General features: G+C 35.0%; 2 protein-coding genes across 3 annotated transcripts; both read left to right on the forward strand.

Annotated features, from left to right (window-relative positions):
* Positions 1 to 167: 167 nt before the first annotated feature.
* mob1a (MOB kinase activator 1A) lies at positions 168 to 5,915 on the forward strand. The gene is made up of 6 exons (XM_082170571.1): positions 168 to 355; positions 1,167 to 1,333; positions 1,417 to 1,510; positions 3,387 to 3,520; positions 3,619 to 3,782; positions 4,896 to 5,915. Exons 1-6 carry the CDS (start codon positions 342 to 344, stop codon positions 4,971 to 4,973), a joined length of 651 nt encoding a protein of 216 aa, XP_082026697.1. The 5' UTR covers positions 168 to 341; the 3' UTR covers positions 4,974 to 5,915.
* Positions 5,916 to 5,934: 19 nt separating this feature from the next.
* On the forward strand, positions 5,935 to 13,145 carry dguok (deoxyguanosine kinase; the record flags this gene model as incomplete). 2 transcript variants are annotated; one of them, XM_082170558.1, is made up of 7 exons in its annotated part: positions 5,935 to 6,076; positions 6,295 to 6,401; positions 8,760 to 8,959; positions 9,759 to 9,906; positions 10,816 to 10,931; positions 12,348 to 12,447; positions 12,741 to 13,145. In XM_082170558.1, 7 exons carry the CDS (start codon positions 5,935 to 5,937, stop codon positions 12,765 to 12,767), a joined length of 840 nt encoding a protein of 279 aa, XP_082026684.1. In that variant the 3' UTR covers positions 12,768 to 13,145. The 2 variants fall into 2 exon arrangements, with proteins under 2 accessions (XP_082026684.1, XP_082026685.1); XM_082170559.1 differs by having other exon boundaries at positions 8,763 to 8,959.
* Between the last annotated feature and the right edge of the window lie 84 nt (positions 13,146 to 13,229).

Consider the following 13,229-nt stretch of genomic DNA (forward strand, 5'->3'; position numbering starts at 1 on the left):
TTGATTTACAGTTGTACTAATAACTGTTATGTAATTGTAGTTAAAAGTACCGAACAAAACCGTAACAATATCCGATTCGTATAGATGAGGAGGTTTTCCCCTTAGTCAGAACGTAACTTAGGCGTTTTATTTCTATGGTTTCATATCACTTAAAGGGAACCAATCGTAGACATTTCCTGAATCTGTCTTCTACGCCTACTTAGTTTCGTCTGTGAAACATCGAACTTCGAAGAGTAGGCCTACTTATAAATAGTGTTTAAAGGCCTTTGAGGATTAACTTTATCGCAGTAGAAATTCGTATCGCCTTATAAAAGTTTTAAGAGGGAAGAAAAGAAGCGGATATGAGTTTCTTGTTGTAAGTATTTAGCCGATGCGACTGTTCATACTTTCTTTTTCATACTCGCATATTATTGCAGATAATATGTAATGTGGAAGTTCACCCAGCAAAAAAATAAACCAGATAATATTTCCGATAACATTAAACTTTTAAAACTAACAACATTTCCGGTCGACATCTGTTCCTGTGTTCGGAATATGGCGTAAACATATGCTCTGCTCAATACACAAGCATGAAAAGTTCCTTTAATCTGGATATGGAAGACTCGTGGGGATTTTTGCTTAGCAATCTATGATCCATCTTTTCTTTGAATGTGTATATTCGAGATTGTTTGGGTTGGATATGTCTCTCACTTTATTTCTAGGCTGCAACATTAATACAGATTGATCTGTCTGACGCCATATTCTTTTTTATAACATTGATTCCAAAAGTTGTTTTTATTTTTCTCATACAACTTTTAATTTTACTTGGAAAATATCACATTCATGTGACGAAATGGGCTAAGCATAACTGTGAACATTATATAAAAGAAATTAACAAAAATGGCACTACTTTATATAATATTAAAAAGCCATCACTTTAACTTCTTGTTTTTTTTTGTTTTTTACTTCTGGCATAAATTATTTCCCCCTAATACATGTACAAATATTTCCACATATATTTTCTCTGTGAAAAGCATGAAAGTTTCGACTCAGCGTTTTTTGAATTGCAAATCTTCTTCTTTTCAATTCTAGAGTTCCGTTGATATATATTGTGCAATACATTTTAACCACATCTCTGCATTTTTCTCACTTGATGCAACATGTGACTTATTTTGTTATTATCGTAGTGGAAACCGTTCATCAAAGACATTCAAGCCCAAGAAAAATATCCCAGAAGGATCTCACCAGTATGAGCTTCTGAAACATGCAGAGGCCACCTTAGGAAGCGGTAACCTTCGAGCCGCTGTGATGTTACCGGAGGGAGAAGACCTGAATGAATGGATTGCAGTCAATAGTGAGTGTGTATGGAAGTATTGTTGAGAAAATAATTGATTTAATCATGATTTATAACATTTAATCCTTACCCATTTATTTCAGCTGTGGACTTTTTCAACCAGATCAACATGCTCTATGGCACGATCACTGAGTTTTGCACAGAAATCAGTTGCTCTGTTATGTCTGCAGGACCCAGGTAAAGTAATACAGCGTCTCTTCAGTGCTTTAGAATTGTCCCTTGAACAAAATAACAAATGAATCATAGGCAGAAAAACTGGTAGCATTCATGAATTATGCTGTCTATATATATATATATAGTACAGGCCAAAAGTTTGGACACATTACTATTTTTAATGTTTTTGAAAGAAGTTTCTTCTGCTCATCAAGCCTGCATTTATTTGATCAAAAATACAGAATTTTTTTTTTTTTATATTGTGATATATTATTACAATTTAAAATAATTGGTTTTCAATTCATTTATTTCTGTGATGCAAAGCTGAATTTTCAGGATCATTACTCCAGTCTTCAGTGTCACATGTGACATCCAGTCTATCACATGATCCTTTAGAAATCATTCTAATATTCTGATTTATTATGAGTGTTGGAAACCGTTCTGCTGCCTAATATATTTGATTAATAAAAGGTTAAAAAGAACTGATATAAATCTTCTTTACTATCACTTTTTATCAATTTAGCACATCCTTGCTGTATTGATTTATTTCAAAAAAATAAAGAAAAAAAATTACTGACCCCAAATTTCTGACCAGTAGTGTATATTGTTGTTACAAAAGATTTCTATTTTTAAAACATTTTCTTATTTTTTTTCTTTCTTATTTTTTTTAAAAACTTTTTATTCATCAAAGTATCCTAAAAAAGTATCACAGGTTATGAAAAAATATTAAGCAGCAGAACTGTTTCCAACTTTGATAATTTGATAACAAAACCAGTCTTATGGGTAATTTTTTTTTTAATTGAGATTTATACATCATCTGAAAGCTGAATACATAATCTTTCCATTGATGAATGGTTTGTTAGGATAGGACAATATTTGGCCGAGATACAACTATTGAACATCTGGAATCTGAGGGTGCAGAAAAATCGAAAATATTGAGAAAATCTCCTTTAAAGTTGTCCATTTCTATTGGCGATTGTGCTGCATCCATTCACAAAAATAAATGTTTTATATATTTAAGGTGGGAAATTTACAAAATATCTTCATGGAACATGATCTTTACTTAATATCCTAATGATTTTTGGCATAAAAGAAAAATCTATAATTTTTTACCCATACAATGTTTTGTTGGTTATTGCCACAAATATACCCGTGCGACTCGAGACTGGTTTTGTTATCCAGGGTCACATATTAGAATGATTTCTAAAGGATCATGTGATAGACTGGATGTCACATGTGACACTGAAGACTGGAGTAATGATCCTGAAAATTCAGCTTTGCATCACAGAAATAAATGATAATTTAAAGTATAATAAATTGAAAACCAATTATTTTAAATTGTAATAATATATCACAATATTACTTTTTCTTTTCTGTATTTTTGATCATATAAATGCAGGCTTGATGGGCAGAAGAAACTTATTTCAAAAACATAAAAAATAGTAATGTTTCCAAACTTTTGATCTGTACTGTATATATATATATATATATATATATATATATATATATATATATATATATATATATATATATTAGTACTGTCAAGTCAATTATAGAGATTAATCACATCTAACATAAAAGTTTGTGTTTATATAATATGTGTGTGTACATGTGTATATCTATATATATATATATATATATATATATATATATACATATGTACACACACACATATATTAAATAAACTTTTATATTAGAATCTTTGATTTAATCTTTATTATATATAAATATACACACACACACACACACAAACCTTTATGTTAGATGCGATTAATCACAATCGATTTGACAGCACTTTTTATATATATATATATAAAATAAATAAATAAAGAGTATAAATGGTATACAAAAAAAATATTGTGTATTAAAAAAATCTCTGTCTTGCCCGATAAATCAATAGGTATGAATATCACTGGGCTGACGGGACCAACATCAAAAAACCCATCAAGTGTTCTGCGCCCAAGTACATAGACTACTTGATGACCTGGGTTCAGGATCAGCTGGATGACGAAACCCTCTTCCCCTCCAAGATCGGTTCGTTTGATCCATTCCACTTGTTATGAATTCGCAGTGCAACCTTTTTCACACAGACTCGGCTAAATAACTTCTCAAATTAACTTTATTCCTTCCAGGTGTTCCTTTTCCCAAGAACTTCATGTCCGTGGCGAAGACTATTCTGAAGCGTCTGTTCAGGGTTTATGCTCATATTTACCACCAGCACTTCGACTCGGTCATGCAGCTTCAGGAGGAAGCTCACCTCAACACCTCCTTCAAGCATTTCATCTTCTTTGTACAGGTCAGTGCATTAACACACATCCAGTAGATCCTATCCACCTTATTCCTGACGAGCTCACTGCGTGTTGAATTATGGGTGGCACTTCCGGCTTCCATTAAAAAAGGCTGAAACTAATCATTTCAAATCATAAGGTTGCGCTACAAATAAAGCTGATCCGTCAATTTTCCTTCATGATTTATTTTCAGACATCATGAGAATAACGTTACACTTGTTATTTTAACGTGACATGTTATAACAAGAATATCTATGGCAAGAGCTCTTTTCAGTCGCTGCTTTCTTTTCCTCGTGATTATTTTATTTTTTCCCGTTGCAATCCGCGGTGAAAGTATGAAAAATGTCAATATATGCTGCACATTTGTGGTCTGTTCTCCCGAATTTAATTTACGATATATTCCATTAATAATTCACTGGAATGCACGAAGAATCTCTCGTTATTCTCCTCCAATCCTCACGTCTCTTTCCAGGTTTGTTTTCACAGGTAAATGCAATTTATAATCTGTCAAAATGACGGAAATCACTTTGAAATAGTATCACGTAATGCTGAAGTTAATGAACATTTCTGATTAAGGCAACATAAGTTACATAATACAGATATATATATTACTACAGTGATATTTAACCAAAAGACTCGAGCTTTTGAGGTTATTTGATCTGTTGAAAGTACCTTGTTGTTGCTTTTACACTTTTAAATGTCCTTTTAATGTTCGATGGTTGAAGAGTGAGTAGATGTCATCTCATTGTGACACTTTTTTTTAACGTATTGCGTTCATAGAGCGAGCGTTTCACTGATTGTTTACAGCTTAACAGAAGTTACACCCATAATTCACGCAAAGCGTCATGGGGCGTAAGAATAAGGTGGATAGTTTGTTTTATTTAGAGTTTGAAAAGGCAGGATATTGAAGAACAAACCCCTGAAATGTACCAAACATAACACATACTCAAGAGAACCTTATGTACCTAATTAAAAAAACAGCAAAAAGAAAAAGGTGGAGTGAAACATATACACAGGGGGAGAGGTACTGCATAGGTCACAATATGTACCTGTGACGATTTCTTAATAGTTTGGGCAAGACTCTACTTGAACTGATTTCTGTTTTTGATTATTCTTTTTAGGAGTTCAATCTCATCGATCGCAGAGAGCTGGCACCCCTTCAGGACCTTATTGAGAAACTAGGCAGCAAGGATAGATAGAAACTGGTATTAATACCATATTCGGCGGCCTTAGTGCATTTTCCAGAGAGCCTTTCTTTTTTCCTGTTCCCTTTTTGGAATCTGAAATTGCTGTTAGCGCACAGTGAAAGTCTTTGCAATATCTCAGCTGTGCTTCCCTAAGTCTTTTTGGAAAACTCTGTTTTTTCTGTTGTCAGTATTACACTGTAGCCCTTATTTTTGACATGTATTGGTGATGGCCTGGGATGTGAAACCATATCAGAGTTTAGTTTTTATGGGAGTACAACTAAAACCTGCTTTTTATAAAGTTTCGGTGGAAAAAAGAGAAAGGTTTATTTTATTTTTAGTTTTTTTTATTGTTTTGTACAAGTTTGAAGACAAATGTTTTTTGTTTGTTTTTTATGTTTTCATTTCTTATGTGATTGCATGTTCAACAGTGAAGATTATTACAATACCTTTTACAAGAGTTGGATTTATATCCAGCAGTATTTCATGCTAAATTTTATTTGTTGTCACAATAATGATTTTCTACCATGTTCATAATCAGATTTTCTTGAAGAGCATTTTTACCTGTTAATATTTAGAATCTAGCCAATGAAGTTGGTAAAGATTCCCAAATGCTTTTTAAATTATGAAATGGTTATTCATAGGTTATTCATTAATACTTGCTGAACTTTTTATCTTATTGAATTTTGCGTTGTTGGTATTTTAAGACATTTTACAAAAAGTGCACTGTAACAAGTATTGTATTAAAGGATTTTCTTTGTTCTTTTAACGGTGTTGTAAGTTTGGTAAGTTTCAAACTTTTTTTATTTTTGCGATTTGCCAATAAAAAAAAACTTTTATTTTGACATTTAACGTTCCTTAAAAAGGAAGAACTTTTATTTTGAAACTTACAACATTCCTTAACCGGAAGTACGCTTTTGCCAAGTGCTGGGGGCAAATAAAATGTTCATAACGGTCTTGCATGAGTGTGATGTAAATGTTATTTTTCTGTAATATGTTAGGGGTGAGTGTGAGAAAGACAAAACGTCTTTTCTCGAGCTCTCCTCTTTACCGTTTGGCGCGCAAACAAATGAGTACAAGCGATCAAATAAAGAGGGTCTCGATCGAAGGAAACATTGGTACGTTTTGTTTGTTTATATAAGTTATATTTTTACATTATTAATGCCTATACTTGTGGTAATGAGGTACGTAATGCAATTTAGGGGGGGAAAAGTTGATGAGTGTTTTAGTTGTGTGTAAATGTGTCTGGAATTTAATGGTACCAATGTTTTGGTAACGTAAAGCCTTTTTTTACCCTGCTAATAAAGCCTCGTGTGTGTCTCTTCTGAATCTCAAGCGGTCGGGAAGTCAACATTTGCCAGACTGTTACAGAACACAGAACAGGACTGGGAAGTGATCGCAGAGCCCGTCAGCAAATGGCAAAATGTGGACCAAACCAACCAGGTCAGTGGAATAGACTAGTCATAGACGTAAACTTAAAGGGATAGTTCACCCCAAAAATGAAAATACTGTCATTAATTACTCGCCCTCATGTCGTTCCAAACCCGTAAGACTTTCGTTAATCTTCAGAACACAAATTAAGATCTTTTTGATAAAATCTGAGAGATTTCTGTCCCTCCATTGACAGCCACGCAACTACAACTTTGACGCTTCAAAAAATTCATATAACTAATCCATATGAATTGAGAGGTTTAGTCCAAATTTTCTGAAGAGACACGATTATATACACTTTTATATGATGAACAGATTGAATTTAGGCTTTTTTTCATATAAACATTCATCAACTCACACATCAGTTGTGGTCAACGGAAGCTCAAGCATGTTTGCTTGACCTGTGAGAACCAATGAGGTGCATTCTCGTGTTACGCAGCACGTTTGATCTTCCTCAAGAACCAATGAGGTTCATTCTCGTGTTACGCAGCACGTTTGATCTTCCTCAAGAACCAATGAGGTTCATTCTCGTGTTACGCAGCACGTTTGATCTTCCTCAGGAACCAATGAGGTTCATTCTCGTGTTACGCAGCACGTTTGATCTTCCTCAGGAACCAATGAGGTTCATTCTCGTGTTACGCAGCACGTTTGATCTTCCTCAAGAACCAATGAGGTTCATTCTCGTGTTACGCAGCACGTTTGATCTTCCTCAAGAACCAATGAGGTTCATTCTCGTGTTACGCAGCACGTTTGATCTTCCTCAGGAACCAATGAGGTTCATTCTCGTGTTACGCAGCACGTTTGATCTTCCTCAGGAACCAATGAGGTTCATTCTCGTGTTACGCAGCACGTTTGATCTTCCTCAAGAACCAATGAGGTTCATTCTCGTGTTACGCAGCACGTTTGATCTTCCTCAAGAACCAATGAGGTTCATTCTCGTGTTACGCAGCACGTTTGATCTTCCTCAAGAACCAATGAGGTTCATTCTCGTGTTACGCAGCACGTTTGATCTTCCTCAGGAACCAATGAGGTTCATTCTTGTGTTACGCAGCACGTTTGATCTTCCTCAAGAACCAATGAGGTTCATTCTCGTGTTACGCAGCACGTTTGATCTTCCTCAAGAACCAATGAGGTTCATTCTCGTGTTACGCAGCACGTTTGATCTTCCTCAAGAACCAATGAGGTTCATTCTCGTGTTACGCAGCACGTTTGATCTTCCTCATGATCTTCCTCAGGAACCAATGAGGTTCATTCTCGTGTTACGCAGCACGTTTGATCTTCCTCAAGAACCAATGAGGTTCATTCTCGTGTTACGCAGCACGTTTGATCTTCCTCAAGAACCAATGAGGTTCATTCTCGTGTTACGCAGAACGTTTGATCTTCCTCAAGAACCAATGAGGTTCATTCTCGTGTTACGCAGCACGTTTGATCTTCCTCATGATCTTCCTCAGGAACCAATGAGGTTCATTCTCGTGTTACGCAGCACGTTTGATCTTCCTCAAGAACCAATGAGGTTCATTCTCGTGTTACGCAGCACGTTTGATCTTCCTCAAGAACCAATGAGGTTCATTCTCGTGTTACGCAGAACGTTTGATCTTCCTCAAGAACCAATGAGGTTCATTCTCGTGTTACGCAGCACGTTTGATCTTCCTCAAGAACCAATGAGGTTCATTCTTGTGTTACGCAGCACGTTTGATCTTCCTCAAGAACCAATGAGGTTCATTCTCGTGTTACGCAGCACGTTTGATCTTCCTCAAGAACCAATGAGGTTCATTCTCGTATTATGCAGCACGTTTGATCTTCCTCAAGAACCAATGAGGTTCATTCTCGTGTTACGCAGCACGTTTGATCTTCCTCAAGAACCAATGAGGTTCATTCTCGTGTTACGCAGCACGTTTGATCTTCCTCAAGAACCAATGAGGTTCATTCTCGTATTATGCAGCACGTTTGATCTTCCTCAAGAACCAATGAGGTTCATTCTCAAGTATCAAGCAGTTTCGGTTGAGCTTCTGTTTATGTCATAAGAGAAGAGATGTCGCTGCAAGAGGGAGGGAAATATATTTTGATACAAGATTAGGAGGTACATGAATAAAACAAAGAATGATGTGCACAGATAAATCACCTATAATAAATACTGCAATATTACATAACATTTTTTTTTAAATAAATAAATGAGAATGTCCCGGAGAATTGTCTATTTTGATTTAATGGTGATCTTAGAGTGTGTTTTTGCACACCTATTGTTTTATTTCTTTAAAATAAGTGCCACTTGGTTTGATATTCTTCTCTCTAATGAAGTGAGGCCTTAAGCATCCAAATACCCTTTTGGTTCGACTGTTTAGCGTGTGCTTTGTCTTGTTTTCTGTGTAGCAGACCGAACACTGTCCTCAGCAGCCAACCAGTAACCTGTTACAGATGATGTATCATGATCCAAAACGCTGGTCCTACACTTTCCAGACCTTCTCCTGCATGAGTCGCATGCGCTCGCATCTTCAGCCGCTCTCTGCCGGATCCCGGAAGTCCTCGGGCTCGCCGGTGCGTGTGTACGAGCGCTCGGTCTACAGTGACAGGTGATGAAACTACACTGTTCATTGAGAGTGTCCGTTAAAAATTCTTATTTTCTGGCAATATTGATAATTAACTTTTTTATTTTTTATTGATACTTTTCAGAAAGTACATTACTTCTTTTGATGGTCAGATCTTTTTAAATAAGATAAAATATTGTTCCTGTTATTAAATGCTAGAAAAGGAACATTTAGATTCTTAGAGTATTTATTTATTAAGGTAGTAATATACTTTAAAAGATTATACTTAAGTGTGAACTGAATGTAATATTTTTGGACACGAAGTGCAATTAAATGAAATTGTGTTAAAGTTTAATGTATATTAAACATCTTTATATGTAATTTCTTCTATTGTCTATTAAATATGGTTTAAGTGCACTACTGAATGTGCTGACAAGCATTTATGGTAAACTAAAATATACTTTCATGTAATTTCTATTGAACTTTGATATATGAACTTTAAATGCAATATTGAATAAAACACTAAAGTTAAAATTATAATCAAGTACTTTACATGTGCTTTAGTGTGTTAGTATTAAAACAATGATTTAAGTTGTACTTTAAAGTGAAACTTTTAACTTGACATGATTACAAAGTGCACTTAAGTGTGTTAAGAAACTCTTTAAGTGCACTTAAGTGGCCTTTTATTTAATTGATATGATATTATCTGCAAGTACAGGTTTTTAAGATTTGATGTACACATGCACATTCAGTACAGTTAAGCACAATTCTTTTTGACAAAGGTATATTATGATTAAATATGTTCATCGTCACCATGTTAAGTTTGTATGTCCTCCTCTCTCAGGTACATCTTTGCTTTAAACATGTTTGAGCTCGGCTGTATAAACTCAACAGAGTGGGCTGTGTATCAAGATTGGCACTCGTTTCTGGTGGAGCAGTTTGGGCATCGAGTTCAACTGGAAGGCATCATATATCTCCGAGCATCTCCACAGGTCTGCACTGCTTTCATCAGGTCATGGTGATGATGGTGATGATGATGATGATGATGATGATGGTGGTCAAATATGCTGTTTACAATTGTTCCAGTCATGGATGCTGATTGGTCCATGCAGTGTTCAGGTCATGCTTAAGTGTACAATATAGGCTGTGTCTGAAACCTGATCAGTCAGTGAGTTCACATTCACAGAGTTCAGGGTTATTAGAATTAACTCAATTAAAACTGTGACCCCATTGATGTATGGTTTGTTAGGATAGGACAATATGAACATCTGGAATCTGAGGGTGCAAAAAAATCTAAACATTGAGAAAATCTCCTTTAAAGTTGTCAATTTGTGTTCTCGATTGTGCTTCATTCACTCACAAAAAGAATATATTTTTTTATATTTACGGTAGGAAATTTACAAAATATCTTCATGGAACATGATCTTTACTTAATGTCCTAATGATTTTTGGCATAAAAATCGATAATTTTGACCCATGCAATGTATTGTTGGCTATTGCCACAAATATGCGACATGTGACTGGTTTTGTGATCCAGGGTCATAAATGATCTGATTATCTCTTCCCTGCCTGGGGATATCATAGTCAGCAAAGGATACATTTCTTTTTTTTAAGCATTCAGATGAAGGAATGTAGATCGATTGTGATGTAAACATATGACTTGTTTCCTTCCAATCTGTGAAGGCATCATTTTTCAGCTCTCGGACACAACAGTGATTCAAAACATTCGGAAATTAAGCTTTGTTTACATGTCAGAAACATCAATTTTTATTACATAAACATGTCTTGAGTGGTCTGTAAGTTGCTTCAGATATATGTGACTTCAAAATGAATAAATGTGAAGTTAATGGACTTGTTAGAATGAATTATAAGTTTCTGAATGTGAAGGTTGTGTTCTGCAGATCTGCATGGAGAGGTTAGGCAGAAGAGGTCGAGTGGAGGAACAGGGAATTCAGCTCGACTACCTCGAGAAACTCCACACACGACATGAAGACTGGCTCATCCACAAGACCACAAAGTGAGTAGGGAGGGACGTATTGATATATCGATACTGACATCGAGTATAGAAAGTATTGATAATCAACAACAAAAAATCGATTCTACCGTGGTTTTTTTACCAATGATTTTGTTGAATAACCCATGTTAGTGAATAATTGTGTTTCCTGCTCATCTGAACACACACAAATGCTGCGAGTCAGAACCAATCAATCACAGAGAGTGTTCACAACTTTCAAACAGGGCTGCGTTTCCCAAAAGTATCATAAGAAACCATTGATGCTTCTGGCAAACGCAGTCCAGAAGACAGAAAAACATCATATGTTTGAGTTATTACACAATAAACAAATAAAAATTGTAGCCTACATAGTTTGTGCAATTAAATTATTTTAAATTGAATGTTAAAAGTTCTATTCTGTAACTAATTTTTATGTAAATCATACACTGTCAGAATAAAAAGGTTGCATTTTATGGGTGCAACAGCCTGTCACATGACCATAGTTCAGGCATATCATATTTTGTAGATTTCCACGGTTATCACAAGAAAACATTTTAACCATGTGTAAACAAAAAAATCTAATCTAATCTAAATCTAAATTCCAATTAAGGTGTATTGAATGTAAAAATGCCTTTCAAAAATAATGTTACGTGGGTATCATTATCCATTTTACTCTTAGTAATTCAATAATTTAAGAAATTTAAAAATTTTAAAGTTCAGTTTTGAGGTATCGTATCGTATCGTATCGGCAATACTAGCCTTGAAAGTATCGGTAGCGTATCGAAAAAACAAAATAAGTGGTATCGCCCATCCCTGAAAGTGAGTACTCCTACTCTACTTGCTCACAGCAGTACGGAGACCCTAAAGGGACATTTGTGATTGAAAAAATACATATATTTCTGGAAACTTTGAGTTCGCTCACAAAGAACACAAGTTTTTCGAGTGAACGCAAAAGCATTGAAATAAATGTTTCCCATCACCATGTCCCTTTAGAGGCTCCGTACCTCAGCGTGAATCCTGTACATTTTGTTTCTCATTGAGACGCCTGCGCTGTTCTGATTAATTTGTCCATGTGTAGATCTTGCAGCGTTTCATGACAGTGTTTAATACAGATAATACAAATTCTTTGTGTGAAACCATTATATGAGAACTGAACTCAGCTGGACGATGACATCACTGCTAAATTAATAACTTTTTTTACAACAAAAATTAACCATCACTGAACTTACTTATGACAGTATTTTCTTCTAGATCTGCTTTACAGCAGAAACAAACTTTGTTGAAATATTTTCCTGTTATTATTGTAAAGCTGCTTTGAAACAGTCTGTAGTGTAAAAAGCACTATATATATATATAAAGGTGACTTGAGAGTTCAATTCTGCTGTAAATCATCTCTAAAAGACACCAGTACTGTATTAGTGCTCTTCTTTCTTCACACAGGGTTCATTTCGAGCACCTGGCGAACGTGCCTGTGTTGGTTCTAGATGCGGAAGTGGAGTTTGAGAAGGACCTGAAAGTGCAGGACGATCTCTTAACAAAGGTAAGCCTTCCTCAGGGAAAAGATTTTTTGCATTATTAGATTTTTTGTGCATTTTCCTCATTTTTAAGTTGCTTTGAATAAAAGTGTCTGCTTATTGAATATATATAAATGTACTTAAATGTTTTATTATTTTTATATATAATTTCGGCTTTTTTGTTACCATCATGGAATAAGAAAGGTGTATATATATATATTATTACCTTTTTAATTGTTTTATTCCGTGACGGAAACGAGCTTCAATATGACACGCATCACAGAAGCAGCGTATTGAGTATATATTTTCTCCTATCTAGATCAGACAATTTTTCAGTGATTTATAAACGGCATCGTGGGACCGAAGCCCAAGGATTGTTTTGCATGGACCATTTCTCTTTAGGACAGAAAACGTCCAACTGAGGATCCAATCGCAGAACTAAACGTTCTTTTCTGCAGAAGACCTTCGTCTCTAATGTGGTTTTCTCAATGTTTACACAGAGTAAGTTGGTTGATGTCGGAGGTAGGGCACAGAAATAACACATGACCAATAATGGTTTACTGTCATTGCAGAAATACGTCATGAAAACTGTACTGTGACATTATATATGTTATGTTTTATAACCAGTTTAAGACCATACTGATATAAGTAGGATACTTCTTGTAATATTGTTAGTTGTTTTTAATTCTTAACTTATTTCAGTAAAGTTACATACCTAAATGTGTTTGACTCCAGTGGATTTCACTTCATTTCTGACGTGTGTGAAAGATATGAATGTGAAAAGTAGACACTTTATTATTATTATTTG

This window comes from Leuciscus leuciscus, assembly GCF_965113295.1.
Source record: "Leuciscus leuciscus genome assembly, chromosome: 5".
NCBI classification, from domain to species: domain Eukaryota; kingdom Metazoa; phylum Chordata; class Actinopteri; order Cypriniformes; family Leuciscidae; genus Leuciscus; species Leuciscus leuciscus.